Source organism: Eretmochelys imbricata, chromosome 10 (assembly GCF_965152235.1).
Source record: "Eretmochelys imbricata isolate rEreImb1 chromosome 10, rEreImb1.hap1, whole genome shotgun sequence".
Taxonomy (NCBI): Eukaryota; Metazoa; Chordata; order Testudines; family Cheloniidae; genus Eretmochelys; species Eretmochelys imbricata.
The window spans coordinates 53,653,808-53,677,466 of NC_135581.1; the positions used below are offsets into that span (position 1 = coordinate 53,653,808).

At 39.6% G+C, this 23,659-nt stretch overlaps 1 protein-coding gene across 1 annotated transcript in view; it reads left to right on the forward strand.

The window, feature by feature from the left end:
* RORA (RAR related orphan receptor A) overlaps nt 1–23,659 on the forward strand; it is a 539,694-nt gene that overhangs the window by 489,572 nt on the left and 26,463 nt on the right. The window contains exon 3 of the mRNA XM_077828529.1: nt 20,935–21,020. Coding sequence (XP_077684655.1) covers nt 20,935–21,020 — 86 coding nt within the window. The remainder of the gene's footprint in view (nt 1–20,934; nt 21,021–23,659) is intronic.

Here is a 23,659-nt window from a genome sequence, read left to right on the forward strand (position 1 = left end):
TAGAGATTTCTGGTTCCTGGGACACTGCAGGCTCCCCCTAATAGTAGAGGCAGAGTGGGCTGGTGGGATGCCCAGAACATGTAGCTACCAGTGCCAGCAGAAGGCCCAGATCCATGCAAACAGGATCATAACCTGCAGATGCTCTCAAACCGCCTGTAAATGCCGTCATTCGCTCCCCAAATAGCCTAGCAATCTGTAGCTGCCTTGTTGCCTTCCATAGCATGTGAAAAAAAAACACAGAGGGAATTTGTGATCAACTGCTCCCCTGAGAGGGAAACCTGATGTGCAGAGTGCCCATTTACCAACTGCACACTTGGCTGGCTGGCTACACCTGTCACAGCTGCTCGGTGTCCAGCTTGTACCATTGGCATCGGAGAGGCTAAATGTGCCTGTGTGGTAGGACTGGGAGGGCAGGCACATATAAGGTGGCCATTCATGCATCCCCAAAATAATGGACATTCCGGTGTTTCTGAAAATGGGGTGACCCTGCCCCCGCCAGAGGTAATGCCACATGAAGGATGCCATTTTGAAAAGTGCGCACACACAGGTTGTGTGTGAGGTCACGCCAGTGGAGGTAGAGTGACACATCTTCAAAATGGCATCCCGCATCTGAGATACCACTAAAACCACATCTGGTTTTTTCTCAGTACCAAGCAGGGGACAAACCATTTAAAAACAGGACTGTCTACTGAAAACCAGACAAAAACCTAGGTCCATATCCACCATTCTTCCTGTCATGTTGCCCAGCAGAAGGGGAGTGTATACACTCCTAATAGCCACTTTTCTAATCTTAGTTTTCAATCCTATATTGGTTAGAATTAAAGGTGAATATTTTGAATTTTGTAGAACTTTTATGGACATAAGATTATTTGCAATTGTAGACTATTCACTGTAATGAAAGCTCCTATGTCCTGTACCAAAATCTGTTGAGACATAGGGAGCAGTGTCTGGTAATGAAAGTAATTCTACTTATCTGAATAAGGAGGGCTAGTTGTGTGAATAATGGTGTTGGAAACTGAGCCCCATTATTTATTCTCTTGCAGTTTCATTGCTAAAAGTGACCAGTCATTTGGGGACTGATGTCATTAAAAACCTCAGACTCAACACAGTTGTCTCTCTGGGAAAGATGCTAATTTTGTTTTGCACTCATTTTAAAATTTCACTTTTAAAACATTCGGATTTTATTGGTATTGTTCTTTTGACAATATTGGTTGCTACAGCCAGTATTTCAAGGCTTAATTTTTCATGTTTGTTAAAGTAACCCATTTTGCCTTAAGCCAAATCTAAGGGAATGGAATTAGTATGTCCATTTTCTTTCAACCTAAAATAAATACATAAAAGGGTTTTAACAACTTTAAATTGGATTTTGGAGTGTCAGCTGACTCTAATAACCTATGTACACAAATAAAACCAGTAGAGCTGATTATTGTTCCTGGGCTCTGAGATACACTTATGTAATCATTAATCTTGGCACTTCTATATCTAAAGCAGAGTATGATGTCGCTGTCATTTTGAAGATTTTTTGTTAGTGTTAAATATGTTAAACTTAACTTTAGTTTACCTATATACATAATGCTGATGTCCTGTGACTAAGGATCTATAATAGTGAGGCTCTCATGACTTTCAGCAATATATTAGCATGCTGCTGTAGAATTTGACCTTAGATACATTTTGATACAACATAAAATATTCATATATGAAAATACCTTGGAAATGTATGGTTGATGGGTTTTTTTCAAATTCAGATCATCAGTATAACTAATACTGAACAGCAACCAGATCTGTTTTATCTACACTCTGAGGTGGTTTTACCATTCACAGACAGGAAATTAAATGCTGTAAAGTGGGTGTGCAAAACAAGAATTTATGATGGATACCGGTAGATTGTAGCACCTACTCTAATTATGGTTGCAGAACAGTTTCCATTAGAATCTCCTCTCTTTCACAGGCTTATAATTTTCTAAACCATTCTGTTTTTTAGGAGGGGGAGGAGATGAAATTTTCCATGCTTGGTCTCTCACAGAAGATGATTTCACAGCTTTGAACATAGCCATTTTTGAGATATGGTAGAGTGGGGGGAGGAGAACCACAGAAAAAAGTCTACAGCAAAAACATCTGAATTTTGCATCTTGGCATGGACATTATTCTAATGGGCAGCTGTGCAAGTGCATGGTTTAAAGAAAGCATTCTGAAATGAGCTGTAACCTATAAGTGATGGAAAACTCACATCTGAGCATGCCCACTGGATATCTGAGCAGTTTTCTTTAAACACAACCTATGAACTCCCATCCACTTGAGTATCACATTGCACTGCTAATTTCCTAGATCCGTGAACTGCTGCTTTCAGGGTATTGCTGGGAAAATTTGCATGTGGCAAATTGAAATGTCTTACTGAAATATTCTGCAAACAAAAATCCATTGTATTAATGTCCAGGAGGAGAGAAATTTGCGAGTATGAATTAAAATAATGGTATCTCCTGCTTAAGATGGTTCAGCATCTTTTTATACATTTCACAACATTTTGCAAATTTTAAGCTCTTATTTATAAAGCTGAATGACCCAATTCCCCATTGTGTTACTGCAGTTTTATACTAATGTAACTCCATTCATATTAATGGAGTCACACCAGCATGAAACTGGAGTAACACAATGGAGAACGAGACCTTACTTTTTTTAACTTTTGCTGTCAGTTTGCTTTGTGATTGCTATATGGCCAACCAAGAGGATCAGTAGCAAAGAAACTGTCCCCTCTACTATTCTGTTCAGCAAGTTGGAGTATAAACTTCAGTCCAGTTGGAGCTACTTAAATGCTACCATTATTAAGAAGAGAATAACTATTTTCTTATACTTTTCATAAGCATATTTTGGGTATATAGCCTAATAATTATATATTAGGAATTGTCAGACTGGATGAAAGTCCATCTAGGTCAGTATCTTGTCACTGGTAGTGCCAGTAGTGGATACTTCAGAGAACGATGCAAGAAACCTGCAATAGCTAGTTATGGGATAACTTACCCAATAAGTAGAGGCTGGCTTGTGCCTTGAAGCATTGAGGTTTTATCTCTTCCAAAACTCTTGTTTGTTTGTTTGTTTTTAACATTTTACTATAATAACGCTAGATGTTCTTAAGTATCAGGGGGTAGCTGTGTTAGTCTGTATCCACAAAAACAACAAGGAGTCCGGTGGCACCTCAAAGACTAACAGATTTATTTGGGCATAAGCTTTCATGGGTAAAAAAAAACACTTCTTCAGATACATGAAATCTGTTAGTCTTTAAGGTGCCTCCGGACTCCTTATTGTTTTTGTGGATACAGACTAACACTGCTACCCCCCTGACTAGATCCCCACGGCGTGCAGTCTAGGACTGTGATGGGCCTGCTGTGCACCCCTGACTCTCTCTCCCACCCCTTACCCCTGCTTGCCTCTGCTTGCCAGGAGCTGATAAAAACAAAAAGGAGAAACAAGCTACAAGCCCGATAAGCTACAAGCCAAAAACTAGCCAACAAGTAACTTGCAAGCCAATTAAGCCAAAAACAAGTCCAATTTCTGTGGGGTTTTTTACACAGGTTTGGCATGAGGTTTAAGTTTCTCTTCCCACTGTCCAATATGCATTGACTGCAGTGACATCTACAGGTTAAGAAATGCACAAGAACTGCAAATTATCCTCTTGCTTATAGATGTCAGTAGAAGTTTATAGATACATTTTTCTTTCCCTTCAGATGGAGAAAACATCTATTATAATCAATATTTTTGGTGCTTGCCACTAGAAACTAAGTAGGTAACTGACTGCAATAGCTGTGGATTTGGCATCCTCTGAAATAGTTGTCTCGCTATTTAATTAAGAGACCTGATTACATTTCCTATGAAAAGGCAAAGCAGCATAGGTGCACTAGAGATGGTGCTAATGAAAAACACACGTCTTTATCTTTATTAGTGGTTAAAATAATTCTCTGGATCTGGTAAAGGGATTAATATAAGGAGATGGTGCATAGACTTGGGGCGAGTAGACAGCTCTGATGATCCTGATTTGTTGATGATTTTTAACATTGATGAGCTTTTAATAGCCAAGTATTATAGGAAACCCAACATACAGAATAAATGCCCAGAACTTTTTACCACAAATGGAGCCAGGAAGATCTGTTTCGAGGGAGAGAAGTTGACTGATAGTGAGTGGAAACTTTTTTGACTATTCTGAGACTGTGAGCCTGTGTTTGGTTGTTGTTGTATTTCTATTAGATGAATCACTTTAATATGAAAATTTAAACTAGACAGAGTATATCTTTATATAGGAAACTAATTGTGCCACTTGGCATGCAACATCAAAGGAAATCTTTTAAGTGACATCAAGTTCCCATGCAGCTAAAATAAAGGAAAATATTTTTTAAATGCAGATGTAGTCACTTCAGTTTGGAAGAACTCCTTGTCTGGGTGAGATGGTTTCTCTGCTCACTTTACTTTATAAAAGGTAAATTCAGATTTTAGAGTGGTTTTTCATCAAAGCTCAGCTCTCTTGTGGGGAAGTGGCTTATATGCCATCTGTGGTTGACAGGCTTTTAACATAATCACTCAAAGTAGCACTTCTGAGTGCTCCAAGGAACACATCCTGCCATTCTCTCTGAGGCAAAACCCCCAATGAAGTCTCTATGCCCTAGCAAAGGCACTGGAGAAAGCCAAGTCATGATAAAATGCTCTATTTAAAGGGACACTACCTTGACTGTGATCCCATCTGTTTAATTTTACCTTCTGGATTCTGGAAATTACCACTAAACTGGTATATGATTTAGCCTAATGGTACGTGTAAACAGATTAATGCATACGTGTTATGATAGAGGAATAGGGATGCAACAGTTTGTTAAACACACTCAGCTTTTTAAATAATATTCTGCAGTGTTATTAACTATAAAAGTGTGCATGTGCAAAGGATGCAAAAGATGGAACTACCGACAATGTGGGTCATATTTTAGCCTCCTTAACACTGACAAGTGTCCTTTTAACAATTCAGGAGCCTAACTGTCACCTTGTTAGTATTAACGAATTTAGCTGAACTTGTTAATAATGTTGACACAATATTGCAAGCTGATTAGCTTTCCCACCTGCTTTTTTCTTGTAATAGTAGGTGTCATTTGATTTTTGCTAGTACGGATAGTAATAAGGCTATTGAACTGAGGAGTAATTTTGCAAACAGATAACACAAATGTACGGGGCTCTTCTGAAGAAAAAGCAGCCATATTTAATGTTTTGTATAGTTAAAAAATGTCTAATGTTCGTCTCTTAAGTACCCTTCCCACCACACTATAAAATGCTGGTGTAAGACACCCTATGAAGCAAACCAAGCATAATTCAACTGCCAGCTATATTTAACTTCATAATCCTGCATATGGCATGATTATACACCTTTTGGATGGAGGCTACAACAGTTGCTTCTTAAGTATAGTTATATAATGATTTAGAAGCATGCTTGCCACATGTTAAAAAAACCCATTAAAATAAAGGTCAGTGTAGTGAGATGTGATATTTCTGGCAGATCTGTTAAATGTTTGCTTAAAATTTTTTAGGTACTTGGTCATTTCTGCTTTTTCTTTTAGGTGGTAGGAAAACATAGCATTTAAAAATGTTCCTATAAATAAATGTATGTGTTTGAGGACAAGAAGCTTGGGGAAAATGATGTGGATGTAATGAAATTAGAATTTCACCAGCTAATGGTAGGAAATCTAGCCTGAAACATGAGATAACTTCTGCTCTGGGTTAATCCATGAAAGTATAGAATTTTTTTTTTTTTTGAGGCGGGAGGGAGAGCCTTCTTCAAAATGAAGAAAATAATTTCTATATTTTCTGGTTTTTGATTGAAAAAAAAATTTTTTTCAGTTTTTCATCCAAAAATGGAAAGCATTTGGATTGTGTTAAAAAAAAAAAATTCCAAGAAAAATGCTTACTATTGTCCAACCAGCTGGTCAAATGGCATGATTCAAGATTTACACTGCAGGTGCTAAATTTGGCTTTCCTATCCCTTTCCATTGTCGCTAGCAAAGGAGAAACCAATATGCAGACCTCATTCAGTACACGTTATTTCTTTACATGCGCAAGGAAAAATCAACTATGAAAACTTCACAAGCCCCTAGCTAGATAAAAGACATAAGGGGACACACACTGCCTCAAGATCAGAAGTCTTCAGGGTACCACTCCTGAGAGCACAGGAGCATAGGCCTACCAGCTTATTTTTTTATACAAAATGTGGATTGGCCTCTCCTAGCAGTAGAACACCCTAGTGTACAGCATGTGACAATAGGACCATACAAGTATCCCTGCTATGTGCTCATTTTCACAAGTGACCAAGGTTAGTGGTTAAGTCAAAAATTCTATGAATCGTAGAGTCCTGTAACATCATCCAGCCTGGGTCAAATTTGTTTGCCAGCTGCTTACTGAATAAAGGCAGTAGCAACTCAGAACAGAAACTGTATTTAGAGAAGCTGCTGTTCACCATTCTCAAGTGCTGTTACAACAAGCTGAACTTGAGTTTATTTAAAAAAAAAATTCATTACAGGTAAATTGGGGTGTTTGTGCATCTAAATATTTGATATTGCCATGTCAATGGCAGTATTTTATGGCTATGTAATTATGTTCTTAAATCTTGTTTATTAAATGTAAAAAAATATATCTAACACGGTAGCTGAAATTCTAGAGATAAGACACCTTGCAGCAGTGTTTTGCATGTCCATGATAGTTCAATCTGAGGATCTCAAAGCACCTTAGAAGCATGAAAAGGGCAAATAGCCTGTCGGGGGGAGAATTCATTTCCAAATTGACCCCAATAAAGCTACCTAGTGCATGTCCCAGTTTATTTGGCTATGCACCAGTGTGATGGGATAGCCTGCCCCCTTAAGGGTAGTGGTGCCTAGTAGTCACCCCGTCTCCATGATGAGGTGTTGCCCTTTAACATTTTGAAAGGTCTGACATGTATACAAGGACCTAGAAGATCTTGATAGAGGGGAAGTTGTCTGGGAAGTAAGTGGTTCGTGGGAGGAAATCCCATCACTATGACTTTAAGGCTTTGAGATCCGGAGCCTTGCAGAGAGGGCAGGAGGAGACTGTCCATTCACCCAAACAATAGGGGTGAGTTGGGAAGGGGAAGGATGAAGATAAATGCTGCTTCCTCCCTCATGGCAGGGCAGACTCTAGCAGGAGAAGGCTGTCCTGTGCACTCTGAGTACTAACTGGGGAAAGGGGTCAGCTGAGAAAGAAGCTGGCTAACTTACAACCCAGCTCTGAGGAGGAGAGCTGAGGCCTCCTACTTAAGGAGGGCTAGAGAGACTGAAAGGTAACCCAAAAGGGACTGGGAAGAGGATATGCTCCAGAGACACCCCAAAGGTCAGAAACGCCTTTTGTTTTGGATTTTTATTTGGACTTATTATCCTGAAAGGGTATTGAACTCAGTGACCCTGCTGGATGGCTGAGCAATGTGAACCCTGGAAGATATAGAAAACCCTGGGGCAGGAGGAGGAAAATGAGGAAGGGAGTACCTGCAGTGCCACACGTAGCAGGCATACAGGGCAGTCACACCTCCATGACAACCATGTAGAGGATTTAACTGTAAAGACTAAGGCTCAAGATATTTATTTGGGGTAGAGAATTATCATTTCCATTATACAGGAAGGGAAATGGAGGCACAGACTGATGTCCAAATTAACACAGAAGGACAGCACCGACATCAGAAATAGAATGCCCATCTCCTGAACCACTGTCCTAGCCAATGTTAACTCTGATTTAGGATAAGCATATTGTTGCCATTTCTTAAATGAGGCTGCACAATGTATTTTTTCTGATTATGAAGACCTGTTTTACTGAAATGGCATTTAAGAATCATGTTGTATATTGAACATATCCCATATCTGTTCCACTCCCATTCATGCCTTGGATGGCCCATACAGTTAATATAAAAGTAAAAGAAAGGGGCAGAATTGTTTAAACATGTTTGATTCACAAATGTGTGCTATTCGGGTACTGGAGAAAGGATCCCAGCTCTGTCTTGTATGAGAAACCAACATGTTACAGGATGATCCTGCCATTTTATTAAACTTGGAAGCCTTTTCTTACCTTGTTGAAATAGTCAAACCAGTCTTAAAATACCTTGGCTTTGGCACCTACAGGGCCTTGTATAGGAGGACCTCTCCCCTTCTCCTTTCTCTGCTCTTTTCCTCCTCTCCCATTTGCAGTAATTTTAGTTCATCTATTCTGAAACTGCAGTGAAGTAATGATTATGCTACATGCTGTGGTTGGTGATTGCATCATCTTCTCCATCGGGGAGAGGGACAGAATCTGTGATCACAGCTGGTAATTGGGTTTTTTGTTATGCCTGGTATGTTGTCTTATCCTCAAAGAATGTTACAAGATGAGTATCCTTAAATACCATCTTGCTACGTTATTAAAATATACACTAAAAGATTAATCTAAAGAATTAATTGTTCTTAAATGTCCAGTCTTCTATAATTTCATGCATTTCACAAAGCTGTGATTTTTTTTTTTAAGCACGCTTTACAGCTAATGAAGAGAGATTTTTTTCCAAAGAAATAGCTTTCAAATAATCGATGGAACACTTTTACACACACACACAGTCCTTCACAAAATCATGATGAATGGAAAGTAGAAATAAACAAATGTATTTTGTGTCCAGCAAGACAGTGAAGTTAAAGTAAACAGTCTAGCAATGAAGGCTTAATTCAAGACTAGATGCATTGATAACAGGCCAGATCTTCAGCTGGTGTACAGTCATAATTCCATTGACTAAAATGGCACTAGGTTGATTTACATCAGCTGAGGATCTGGTCCAGTATTTCTTATGAATAGCTGTGTTCTCTGCTTGCATGCTGCTGTCTAAGTTGGGAAAACCAAAATGTGAACTATCTTCTCTTATCTGTTTAGTTCATGTCATTCTTGGTCTTTCCAAAACAAATGTTTGACTGCTCTTTAAGAAATCATTATTGACTTCAAATACTCTTGAGCAATAACAAACTTTGTGTCTTCCCAATAGAAAAACAAACATTGTCTAAAATTTCGTTATAATTAGCTAGTTGGGGGAGACTTTTAAAACATGCATGATTAATGCTTTAAGCTGTTTTGCCTGTGTACCTTAGGTGCCAGCATTTTCATTATTGGCTGTCCTTGCACATCTGTGCTCATGTACCCAACAGAGTCATACACGTTCTCTGGATGTGACAGTCCTGATCCTTCCTTAGGTATAGACTTGTCACTTAGTTGATTGCTGTTGCATTGTATTCCAGCGTGCAATGAAGTGGCTTCATAATGTGGCTACTGTTCAATGCAAGAGCCATCTCTACCTGTCATGCCCTCCGCAAGCATTTGGGAAGAACATCTAGTTTTCAGATGCAAATTAGATTGCACTTTTTTCGCCTTATGGCAGCAGTCAACTGTGGGTGGCAGAGGGACTGCTGTTTAGTTCATGACAGGTGTCTGTTGCATAATACAAAAATCCTTCTATTCAGCCACAGTGTCCAGTTTTGTGTGTGTAACTAACTGTGCCTTCAAGCAAACAGGCACCTGTACAGAGACATAAAAAGATACAATGTTTTTATCCTTTCTCAGTGCCATCAGTTGCGTTCATAAAAATCAATGAATGGCTTGAAGTCTAATGGAAGTGTCTCTGAACATAAGGATAAAAGTCAAGGTGTCTTTCACATGTATGCATGATGTCAAGTGTTTGATATTATAAGCTTGACATACCAGAGTAGCATTGGTGCAAGAAGGAAGAAATTAGCTCAAGTGTAGGTAAAACCAAGAAAATGGGGAGAGCTAGGAGCAAGATGAAATCATTTACAGTTAGACAGCTTATCGAGAGGTAGAAAACTCCATGCAAATGAGTTCTCCCACAACACTTCGTTCAATAGTTCTTAACTGCTTTGTGTTGCCCACACAATTGCATGTGTCTCAAGATCAAGTCAACCCATGGTTGGCTCAGTTATGGACTATAAGGATGAGGAAAGGGATGAACTTTGTACCCCCCCCCACACACACACACCAAATGCTTTCCACTTAATTTTGAATTAAGGTAACTGCTTGTCTTCCCTGTGTGTTTGTGATTCTTCTAGAAGGTTGTGCTACTTTATCTTATAAGAGAATCTGCTTTTACACAGTTGTTTTTTTAATTATTGAAAGTATTATTTGTAGAAGAAAAATTGGTCCAGCCATTTGTAATGTTTAGCAGATGCTCAGGCAACTTAAAATTGTCCGGCAGTTAGTCAACTGAACAGATCAGTTAAAAGACACTGCCACAACAACAAAAACTTATTTAAAAAGCAGTAATTACACCCTTATGGAATCCAGACCATTTTTCATATAGCCTGCAGTTACTCTAGCAAGTTTCTTAATTCAGTAACAAAGCTTGAGCTACTTAAAATTTGTATGTTGCATCTTGTGGTGTAATATAGAGCAATACACACAGATACCTGGATGATGCGCATGGTACAAGAACCTGAATGGAAGAGCATAGTTGCCCTCTGGCACACTCAAATCAGGCTATTAGAGGCAGAAGGACTTAAATTTTCACCAGCAATTAATATTGTGGGCCCAAATTGTGCCAGAAAGAAGAAGAGGCCAGGAGTCCATCCTTCTAAAAATTTGATCCCATACTGTTTATCCATCTACATACTTTCAAACTCTTAGTGGCCTTCTGACAGGGTCCCAGCAATGTTCAGGCACAAGGAGTTTAAGCCAGGCACTGGAGCCTTTCTTCCTCATATTTTGTTTTTAATTTATGCTTTGATGCTCTTGGGTCCACCCATTTACCATCCCCATTGACTTCAGTGGAATTGTACCTGTGTAACTGAGTAGAATTTGGCCCAGTATGTTTCTGTCAAAACAAATTGCATGTGTTCTAACAAAGCTGTTCTAGCCATTTTCATAGTCCTAGAATGAATGAGGTTTTAAATAGCTTAATGCATCTGAACAGTCATATGGTCGCTTAACTAAATGTAACATATTGACGAAATTTGTGGAGCTGTGCTGCCACTAGCTTTTGGTTTATTGAAACTGCAGATGTTTGGAGGAGAGAAATTAGCAGCTGAGTTGAATTACTTAGGGTGCATGACAGAGCAAATTGTTTAGGTAATGAAGCTGAAAATGCAGGGGGATTAGAATATTATATAGTAAAATTGTTCCTTGTTAATTCAGTTTCTGCTCAGATTTTGTTGCTTTAAACAGCACATTACACGTACCTTGCTTGTTTGTGTCAATGAATATGTATGACTCCTAATTAAATCAATATACTCATAAAACAGCAGTAGCAATGATGTGTAGCACAAATCGCAGCCTTTCAGGAGCAGGTTAGCTCAGTTTATATACTTAACCTAGTTTAACGCCCTATTTGAATGTGTGGGGTAAGGAAATTCTGCACAGTCTATAAGGTAGAAAACATCTAACTGAAATGCAGGAAAGGATTTTTCATTGTTAAATATTTATTATGTAGAGAGGAAGAAGCTTTTTTGGCTAAGGCACTGGACTGGGACTTCGGAAATCTGGGTTCAGTTCCTGACTCTGCTGTGAACTACTTGTGCAGCCTTGAACAAGTCACAGAAGTGTCAATCTAGCCACTTTGACCATGCAAGTAGTCCCAATGATGTAAATGAAGTAAAACACTTGCATAAGAACATTGCAGGATCAGAACCAAGATGCTTAGCGCTTTGCAGGATTGAGCGCATAGGCTCCAATTCAACAAAGCAGTTAAGCATGTGCTTAAATCCATCTCTACTCAGCGAAGCAGGAATCAATGCCACAGGAGTATATACACAAAACTAATCACTACCACTGCTGGGAAAACTGTTCTATTCCCCTCCCCCCAGTTTGTTTTTTCCCATCCAGACAGTCTGTTTTTCTGCAGGCAATTCTGAACCTCTGCAAAAGGGTTGGGGGTGAGAACGTTTTCCTACATTTTTGTTTAGCAATTCTTTCAAGTTACTATACAGTTGGGAAATAGTAAGTTGTGGGGAGAAAGAACCTGCTTTTAAAAGTGACCTTCTCTCTGCGATCAACACTTTGACTGTCTCACTTTTGCCAGTTGGAAACCAGTCAAAAAGTGTGTAGGAGCCCCTACAATTTTGAAATGAAAACTTCTGAAAAAGAATTGGAATTTGTTTCCCTACATTTTTTGTTCTGAAAAAGTTTTGGAAAGTGACAAATTTGTCAAATGAAATTCCTTGCAGAAAAATTTTGTTTTTAACAAAACCTCATTTTTCCACAGAAAAAAACTTTTAATAAGAAAACTTTCTACTGGTTCTATTGATAACATTCTTAGGTGTTTTGCTGAATCTGAGTCTTAATCTGTTACTCAGTTTCCCATTCATAAAAGGGAATAATGCTTCCTTTGTCTGACTTGTCTTAAACTGTAAAAATTTGAGGCAAGGGCTGTCTCTTGCAGAGCCTAGCATAATCAGGCCCTGGTCTTGGGACTCTCCACAGGATAACACAAATAATAAAACTGTAAAACTTGTAAAGAACTGTAAGTTTACACGGGACTTCACAAATGTAGAGTTAGATTCCTTCCTTACCCTGAAGAGTTGACAATCTGACCAAGAAAAGGCATAGGACAATATTTCATTAGAGGGAAGGATGTGAGAATTAATAAGGGAGGGGTGATTACCTGGAGAAGAATAAATGGTCAGTTTTCAGAATGGAGAGAGGTAAATAGTGGTGTCCCCCAGGGGTCTGTACTGGGACCAGTCCTATTTAACATATTCTGGGAAAAGGGGTAAACAGTGAGGTGGCAAAATTTGCAGATGATACAAAACTACTCAAGATAGGTAAGTCCCAGGCAGACTGCGAAGAGCTACAAAAGGATCTCTCAAAACTGATAACTGGGCAACAAAATGTAAGATGAAATTCATTGTTGATAAATGCAAAGTACTGCACATTGGAAAACATAATCCCAACTGTACATATAAAATGATGGGGTCTAAATTAGTTGTTACCACTCAAGAAAGAGATCTTGGACTCAAGAGCATCAAAGCAATGTCCTGTCCTTTAAATCATCTTCTGTACCCAATGACTGGAAGATAGCTAATGTAACGCTAATATTTAAAAAGGGCTCTAGAGGTGATCCCAGCAATTACAGACCGGTAAGTCTAACATCAGTACCGGGCAAATTAGTTGAAACAATAGTAAAGAATGAAATTGTCAGACACATAGAAGAACATAAATTGTTGGGCAAAAGTCAACATGGTTTCTGTAAAGGGAAATCATGTCTTACTAATCTATTAAAGTTCTTTGAAGGGGTAAACAAACATGTGGACAAGGGGGATCCAGTGGACATAGTGTACTTCGGTTTCCAGAAAGCCTTTGATAAGGTCCCTCACCAAAGGCTCTTACATAAATTAAGTTGTCATGGGATAAGAGGGAAGATCCTTTCATGGTTTGAGAACTGGTTAAAAGACAGGGAACAAAGGATAGGAATAAATGGTAAATTTTCAGAATGGAGAGGGGTAACTAGTGGTGTTCCCCAAGAGTCAGTCCTAGGACCAATCCTATTCAACTTATTCATAAATGATCTGGAGAAAGGGGTAAACAGTGAGGTGGCTAAGTTTGCAGATGATAGTAAACTGCTCAAGATAGTTAAGACCAAAGCAGACTGTAAAGAACTTCAAAAAGATCTCACAAAACTAAGTGATTGGGCAACAAAATAGCAAATGAAATTTAACGTGGATAAATGTAAAGTAATGCACATTGGAAAAAATAACCCCAACTATACATACAATATGATGGGGGCTAATTTAGCTACAACTAATCAGGAGAAAGATCTTGGAGTCATCGTGGATAGTTCTCTGAAGACATTCACGCAGTGTGCAGCGGCAATCAAAAAAGCAAACAGGATGTTAGGAATCATTAAAAAAAGGGATAGAGAATAAGACGGAGAATATCTTATTGCCCTTATATAAATCCATTGTACTCCCACATCTTGAATACTGCATACAGATGTGGTCTCCTCATCTCAAAAAAGATATACTGGCATTAGAAAGGGTTCAGAGAAGGGCAACTAAAATGACTAGGGGTTTGGAATAGGTCCCAGATGAGGAGAGATTAAAGAGGCTAGGACTTTTCAGCTTGGAAAAGAGAGGACTAAGGGGGGATATGATAGAGGTATATAAAATTATGAGTGGTGTGGAGAAAGTGAATAAGGAAAAGTTATTTACTTGTTCCCATAATATAAGAACTAGGGGCCACCAAATGAAATTAATGGGCAGCAAGTTTAAAACAAATAAAAGGAAGTTCTTCTTCACACAGCGCACAGTCAACCTGTGAAACTCCTTGCCTGAGGAGGTTGTGAAGGCTAGGACTGTAACAGGGTTTAAAAGAGAACTGGATAAATTCATGGAGGTTAAGTCCATTAATGGCTATTAGCCAGGATGGGTAAGGAATGGTGTCCCTAGCCTCTGATTGTCTGAGGGTGGAGATGGATGGCAGGAGAGAGATCACTTGATCATTACCTGTTAGGTTCACTCCCTCTGGGGCACCTAGCATTGGCCACTGTCAGTAGATAGGATACTGGGCTGGATGGATCTTTGGTCTGACCCAGTATGGCCATTCTTATGTTCTTATGGATAGTTCTCTGAAAACATCCACTCAATGTGCAGCGGCAGTCAAAAAAGTGTGTAACATAATGTTGGGAATCACTAAGAAAGGGATAGATAGTAAGACAGAAAATATCCTATTGCCTCTATATAAATCCATGGTATGCCCACATCTTGAATACTGCATGCAGATGTGGTCGCCCATCTCAAAAAAGATATATTGGACTTCGAAAAGGTTCAGAAAAGGGCAACAAAAATTATTAGGGTTGTGGAACGGCTGCCATATGAGAAGCGATTAATATGACTGGGACTTTTCAGCTTGGAAAAGAGATGACTAAGGAGGGATAAGGTAGAGGTTTATAAAACCATGACTGGTGTGGAGAAAGTAAATACGGAAGTGTTATTTACTCCATCTCAGAACATAAGAACTACGGGCCACCAAATGAAATTAAATAGGCAGCAGATTTAAAACAAACAAAAGGAAGTATTTTTTCACACAACTCAGTCAACCTGTGGAACTCCTTGCCAGAGGATATTGCGAAGGCCAAAAGTATAATAGGGTTCAAAAAAGAACTAGATAAATTCATGGATGATTGGTCCATCAATGACTATTAGCCAAGATGGGCAGGGATGGTGTCCCTAGCCTCTGTTTGCCAGAAGCTGGGAATGGGTGACAGGCGATGGATCACTTGATGATTACCTGTCCTGTTCATTCACTCTGGGGCAGCTCGCATTGGCCCCTGTCGGAAGACAGGATACTGGGCTAGATGGACTTTTTGTCTGTCCCAGTCTGGCCGTTCTTATGCTCTTATAAGAAATGAGTTTTGGGGAGGCTCTGTGAGCGAGGGTTCTTGGCAGAGAAGTGCAGGGAGACTGTTCCAGACCTGGATGGAATGAAGCACAGAATGAGAGGAGATGAAGGGAGGCTTTTTGAGTATAGGCAGCTCACAAAGATGCCAATTAGTGCTGATTTTGGTTGGCTGTTGGGAGTGCAATTAGGCTAAAACAAACATAATTTTATTTTTCAAAATGCAAATGTAACAAAACTGTACCAACCAAAACGGATGTCAAAGAGGTAATATAGCCAGTCAATAAAACATCCAAATCAAAACATCAGGGATGGATGGGAAAGTAGTCTCTAGTAGTTAGGGCACTTGCCTACCACTTGGGACACACTGGATCAATTCACTGATCTGCCACAGATTTTTTGTGTGATCTTGGACAAGTGACTTGGCCTCTCTGTGCCTCCATTTCCCAACTGTAAAACAGGGATAATAGTACTGCCACCTCACAGGGTTGTTGTGAGGATGAAGACTATTAGACTGTGAGGTACTCAGACACTAATGTGATGGGGACAGTCTAAATACCATAGATATTCAGAAGGACTGCCTCTTTCCCTCAATGGCCACTTCGTGTTCTCAAGAGTTATTTCTGCAGTGGCCTGTTGTGCTACTCAGGTGACTGCCAGCTTGAGCCTGTATTTGGGATTCTTGGTGTGTGGCTTGGGTTTTTTAATTCCGTTTCTGGGTGGGAGTGTGCCACCTTCTTCTGCACAGGACACTTTCAGTATGGTTCTGGAACATTATGAAATATTCTTAGTATTCTAATCTACCAGTACAAACTATGTCTGTCACCTAGGTATCCATAGCCATTTCTAAGCAACCACAAGAGTTTTATTTTTTCTCCAATTCATATGGAAGAAATTATTTGTTCATGCATGAACCAAAATCGGTCTGAGCACCACCTGGGAAGACTGGAATTGTAAACTATATTTTAGGCTAATTCTAGCTTAAAACATGAATTGCAGTATTTTATATAACCTGGAAAAAAAACCCTACTGTATAAATATCTGTAAGCACAAAGCAGATACAATTAACATTAATAGGCAGAAAACTTTGAAACTGGGAATGTGAGTAACTCAAGTTGTAACATATTTTTGACATGCAAAAGTGTTGCCTATGTATCTTGTTTGCATTTGAACAAGATTTTAGCAAGTGCATAGTTGTATGTCAAAGTTAAAAAATGAGAGAAAAGATCCCATATTTTCACCCTTATAAGAAAAACATGTAGCTTATGTACAGAAAGTTTGCATTCACTAGCCATAAAGTAGCTGTGCCCTTTAATAATTTTAGAGGAGGTATATGAACTTGTGACAGAGTTCTGTTTTAATAATGATTTGCAAAAGCAACCACTTAAAACAGTAATTGATCTTATGTCTTTCCCTGCATTAATTTTAATACAATTATTGGTTATGGCAATCCCAAGAAATTTATGCTTCAGAACTTCCTTCCACTGAATTGTAGCTCAAAAGTTAAAAGTAAAGGTTAAGTATTAAATGTTGTGTGATAATTGAAACTAAGTGTACTAAAGATAATCTACTCTATGACAAGTTCAGAGTTCTAAAAACATATCTAATTTGGTGCCACTACCCTTATCCATAATGATCAGTAAATGCTTCCGTGCCCAGGGTCTAACTCTTTCCCTTCTTGTGTTTTATGTAAATTCCATTTCATCATCGCAGTAGGACATTCCAGACAATGCATTTTAGGCTAATTATTGCCCTTTTTAGACTATTCATCACTTAGCCTTAGGCCAGTATTGTGAAGGCATGTTACATTTCTCCAGAAACAAATTGCAAATGTCCTCTTGCTTAACAATTTGTAAAGAAATAACTATTGCATGCTTAAACTTCAGATGAGACTTTAACGAATGCATTAGTCATAACATATAAACAGCCTTATTACATCAGTTTCTACATGTAACAACACAGGAATTACATATACAGAAGTGGAGTATTAAATTATATATTGAGGTTTATCTGGCCAGTTGAGTCTTATCTATTGACTGACAACAGGAGTTCGAATAGGATGTTAACTCACAACAGCAGGGACGAAAGTGGGTCTTACGTTTCAAGTACAGAAGTGGGAGCTGGATGATTTATTCCTGAAGTTGTCTTAGAATTTCTGTGTTATTAAGCCAGTTGCTTAATATCCATGCCTCAGTTTCCTGTTTGTAAAATAAGGATAATGCTATGTCACCTGTTAGAATCATAGAATATTAGGGTTGGAAGAGACACATCAGGAGGTCATCTAGTCCAATCTCCTGCTCAAAGCAGGATCAACACCAACTAAATCATCCCAGTCAGGGCTTTGTCAAGCTGGGCCTTAAAAACGGCTAAGGATGGAGATTCCAGCACTTCCCTAGGTAACCCATTCCGGTGCTTCACCACCCTCCAAGTGAAATAGTGTTTCCTAATATCTAACCTAGACCTCCCCCACTGCAACTTGAGACCATTGCTTCTTGTTCTGTCATCTGCCACCACTGACAGCAGCCTAGCACCATCATCTTTGGAACCCCCATCAGGTAGCTGAAGGCTGCTATCAAATCCTCCCTCACTCTTCTCTTCTGCAGACTAAATAACCCCAGTTCCCTCAGCCTCTCCTCGTAAGTCATGTGCCCCAGCACCCTAATCATTTTCGTTGCCCTCCACTGGACTCTCTCCAATTTGTCCGCATCCCTTCTGTAGTGGGGGGACCAAAACTGGACACAGTACTCCAGGTGTGGCCTCACCAGTGCCAAATAGAGGGGAATAATCGCTTCCCTCGATCTGCTGGCAATGCTCCTACTAATACAGCCCAATATGCAGTTGGCCTTCTTGGCAGCAAGGGCACACTGCTGACTCATATCCAGCTTCTCATCCACTGTGATCCCCAGGTCCTTTTCTGCAGAACTGCTGCTTAGCCAGTCGGTCCCCAGCCTGTAGCGGTGCATAGGATTCTTCCTTCCTAAGTGCAGGACTCTGCACTTGTCCTTGTTGAACCTCATCAGATTTCTTTTGGCCCAATCCTCCAATTTGTCTAGGTCACTCTGGACCCTAACTCTATCCTCCAGCATACCTACCTCTCCCCCCAGCTTAGTGTCATCTTCGAACTTGCTGAGGATGCAATTCATCCCATCATCCAGATCATTAATAAAGATGTTGAACAAAACCGGCCCCAGGACCGACTCCGGCGCACCCTGCTTGATACCAGCTGCCAACTAGACACTGAGCCGTTGATCACTACCCATTGAGCCCGACAATCTATCCATCTTATAGTCCATTCATCCAATCCATACTTCTGTAACTTGCTGGCAAGAATACTGTGGGAGACCGTATCAAAAGCTTTGCTAAAGTCAAGATATATCACATCCACCACTTTCCCCATATCCACAGAGCCAGTTATCTCATCATAGAAGGCAATCAGGTTGGTCAGGCATGACTTGCCCTGTTGTGAGGTGCTTCAGTCATGAACATTTGTGAGGCACTCAGATGCTATAGTAATTACTAATGCATATAATATATTAATAAAATAATATAAATTAACACTTGGTAGCTTCCTCCCCTGTTCTTTTCAGTGTGCGAGCGGAACAGCAAAGTGAAATTAAGGCACTTGTATGTAGGGTACAGGCAAGCCTGCAGAGGTTTCAGGGGTCCTGTCTCCTTAAGAATCCTAATATGACACTTTCATTTCAGCCTATCATTATAACTGCCCCAGGAAAATTGTGGGATTAAATGTCTGGAAGTAGGAGGTACCCGGTATAGAATCAGTTGCACACAGTGCCCCACGGTGTGAAAATGTTTGAGAACCACTAGTACAGAAATGTCAGTAAAGAAGCTGTGTAGTTGCATAGCTGCTGGGGCTGCTTTCCTGAGCTTAGCATAGTAGCTAGTGTTCAAATCATGGGAGCAAGTTACTATTCCTCAGTAGTTGCTTCGTTCACTGCATTTTATATGGATTGGGGAACATTCTAATTTGCCAGATGCCTGTAATAAATTTAAAACATGTTCATTTAATGTTTTCTGGCCCTTACAATAACATGCCTGACCCTAAACTGTGAGTCTCCCTATTGCATGTAAGTGGGTCAGAAAGAAAAACTGACATTGCTTGCTTAACAACTATTCATTTCACACTATCTGTGTTCAAAGTGCTTAACAGTACATAGAACAATACACAATCTCTAATCAGAAAAGCAGACACATTTACCATATGAACTCATGCTGAGAAAAAAGGCTAAGGTACCCACAAACATTGTGATGTAATGTACTTTAAGGTTTACTGTTAGACAGCTATAAATTCAACAAAGTTAATATAAAGTCTCTTTGAGGTAATCAGACAATGTGTTAATGGATTTTAAACTCCTCATTGGAGATTAACTGCTCTTCTGATAGTAAATTATGGTAAGAAACCCCATTGTATCTTGGAAAAACTCCATTGGAGATTGTGAGAAACTTATGGATGGAGCAGTCCAGTTTAATTGATGTAGCCTGGTCCCACAACATTGCACAAACCAGTCTCAGAATTTTGGAGACCGCATACAAGGCAACAGCACTCAGGTACACACCGTTTTTAAAAAATGCGTGCGTGCGCACGCACACACACACAGAGTAAACTGGACTTCTGAAGTGTGAAACACTACCAATACTTGGTGAAAAGTCCTGCTTGGAAAGAGACTTTGTTAGTAATAGAACCTTTCGAAGGATGCAAACCACATACACTGGTGGAGTTTGAGGATGTATTCCTAGGTATTTACACAGAACAGACTCCCTGGTAATGTGTGTTACTTGCCCAGGTGGGCCACTTATGAACTTCAATATATGCTGAAAGAGCTTTGTAGCATGATAAACTTAGTTCAGTAAAGAAGCAGTGCTTTCATAGAGTTCATCTGGCCCTTTCTCAAGAAAGGGAGAGAAATACAAAGAAGAGAAGATATACTCCAGTGCACCTAGAGTACTGCCATATTTTCCTCCCTTCTTCAGTCTCAGGGTGTTAATACACAAATTATTAATAATAAACATTCAATCTAAATTTTTTGTGAATTTGAGATCCTTCATTTAAAAGGCTACCAGTATTTTCCATATTTATCTGTGTATAAAACTGGTCAGTAGTGTAGACTAGATGGCCATGACACTTATGTGTAAAGCGTTACATTCATATAATGGATTTTCAGCCAGGACAAACTTTATACCTTTTGTAACAACTTTGAGGAAAGGAGATTGGAGGAAACCTTTTAGTATTTAGTACTTCAGCCAAAATGTGAACTCCCCAGTTCTTTTTGGCTTTGAAATGCTGATCCTAGCCTTCTTGTGGGTTCTTAAACACCTTCTCAAATGACCCATTTTAATAACCTGAAAGCTATTATATAACGAGCAGCCATAATTTAGTCCAAGGCTCTAGGGGGACCCTCACAGTTCAGCAATGAATAGTTAATGCAGTATAATGTTTAGTAGGTTATTAGTTTTCACTGTACAAATGCTGATCAGGGAACGCTTTTATAAGGTGTTTAAAAGAAAATGTAATTAACTGGTTGCGTGCTTCTGTTGCAGCTCAAATTGAAATTATTCCATGCAAGATCTGTGGAGACAAATCATCAGGAATCCATTATGGTGTCATTACATGTGAAGGCTGCAAGGTAAGCTTTGGGGAAAAAATTAAATCTTAAAACATCTGTGTTTATCCATTTGAGTTTGATTCTTTCATTTTATAAACATCAAATTTTGTTTTGCTGTGAAGTTGATTATGTTTGATTGATAAAACTAGTAAAAAAAAATTGGGGAACAAGTTTAAAATACAGTTTAAGCATAAGCTTGGTGTGATTTTTTTTCCAAGCCCTTGGGAGACCTTCCAAAATCACAGGAGTTCCTGTTGTGCTATGGATGCGATAGAAAAGGAGTAGAAAGATAAGTCCTTTCCAGCAGGCCACAATGAATCTGTTTTATGGATTCACTTAGATAGAATTTGCAGTTTTCTTGGTTTCTTCTTTTTTTTAATGTAAAATACATGGTTGGGTTTGTTTTTGTTTGGTTGGTTGCGTTTTGGGGGAGGTTTTTTGGTAAATTGCAAAGAAACCTAGTGAAAAGGTGTAGTTGAGATCTCAGGCTTTTAAGTTTCCATTTGTAAATGTGTGTTTGTAATTTATTGTACTGACTTATACATATATTTTATCTTGCATAGAAAACAGCATGAGATGAAAAAATTGTACAGGGTGTATTTTTTGTATTAAAGATATAAAAACCTTCCTGCTGGTTTTTAAAAAAAAAGAAAAAAAAAAAGAAGTTCACTCTGGTGCAATTGATTGCCGTGTGAGGTTTAGGCTTGGATTTTTTTTTCTCTCCTGAAGTTGAATCTTCAATAAGTCCACTAAACTAAGATTTCAGTAGCAGTATTAACCCTCTGTTCTGTGTCAATTTCTTTCAACGAAGATTAAATTAATTCAGCATTAATGCTGACACCTGTCTGGCGATACTGCAAATACACACATATGCGCGACCTGGTCCCGACACATTCTGTACGTCCCCGCTGCAGGCTTGCTTTGCGGGCATCGTTCTCTCATGCGAGTACCTTCTGCTGTCACTCGAGTACTAATGGGTTTTCCATCTTTAACCCACATTTCAGAGGATAAGAGATTACTCTTGCCATTTCTTTCCCAAGCTGCTGGCCTGCTTCCCTTGTTGGGCGCATGATACTGCAAGTACCTTCAGAGATTAGGCTTCTGTCTCTGTGCTAGACAGAGATTCATCCTGTGCTCTTCCAGACAGAATTTTAGATTTTTTTACTCTGACTCACCCATCCATCTAGCAGCAGCCCTGGTAGGGAGAGATTCCTGGGAGGGGATCGTAATGGAAGCTGGGCATTTCCCAAGTTCAAGTGCTTCCTTAGTGATGGGCTCTGCTAAAATATCTTCATCTATTTTATCCTGATAAAGCTTCTGTCCACCACTGAGCAGCTTCAAGATTCAAGGGCCAGCTTCATAAGAGAGACGGGAAGGGTCGCATACCTTGGCCAAGGCTGCTGCTTTGACAGGTTCGCTTTGTCCTAGATATATGATATTGGAGAAGGCCAAAGCCATGATGCCTGAACGCTGCCTCACTGTGTCACAGTTATCATTGCTCCTCTTCATCACTTACCTTAGGAATCAGCCAGTCATTTTCAGCCAAAGGGCAACTCGGATGTGCAGTGTGAAAACCCAGGTGGTTGCTCTACTCTATTCAAATCAGCCTCTTTATTTTTGATAGGGACACCCATGCACACCAGCAGCCCTGAGCAAGTGACTTTGTGTTTCATATCTTCATCTATGTGCAAGACCCTCCTCCCCATCCCATCATCCATGCCTAGAAATTTAGAGCATCAGTTAGCTTGGTTCATTCTAATTTCTTTACACAGCTTGCCACCCAGTTTCCAGCCACATCTCTCAAAGTCTAAGGTCTTGCAGGAGTTCAGAGAGAGATTCTAAAAGAAAGTCAATGTGCTTCACATTAGTACTGACTGTCTGCGGTATTCCTAGGTTCTCAGCAAGATATCACTGCTCTGCAGTTCCAACTTGAGGTGGGGACAGGGAGAGGATAAGAGATTCCTCCCACCTCCAAAACACCAAACCCAAAAAGGGAAGAAACACTAGAAAGAGCCATAATGAGTTTAATCTCTTGGGGGATCTGTTAATCACTCCAAGCATTCATCCAGGTCATCAACTGAAGAGGGTCCATATCTATGTTCATCCTTTTATCTGGTCTCCTTTTCCTGTATGAAGAGATGAGGCTCGTGAATTTTACTGACTACACCCTAACAACCATAGACCCTCTATACATGAGCATAGGAAGAAGGGCAAAGCCATGTTCCTAATGCTTGAATCTCTGTTGGAGATTCTGGATAGACTGTGGATTCCAGGCCATAGAAGAAAAGATCCCATCATCAGGGCTGTAGAAGAACCATACCAAGTTAGCTGGACAAATCTTTCAAACTCTCCGTGGACCTCAATGTCTGCTTCATTTCCTTAGATAATCCAAAACCTGTGTCATCACAGAAATACCAGCAGACTAGAGATACTGTCCTTGAGATGGCTTCCCCTCCAGACTGCGAAGTTCTATTAGCTCATGATTACAACCCACTTGGAAGATTGTCGAATGTTTTCTTCTCCCAGGTTGGTACTGCTTCATACAAATGGGCTTTCTAAGAGAGCAGAGATGAGGCATAGAATCTCAAGATGCTCCCTCTCTGACCCTCTTGTCTTTTCTCCCGCCTCAGGACACCAGTAATTGGGAAGTAGTGCTGAAC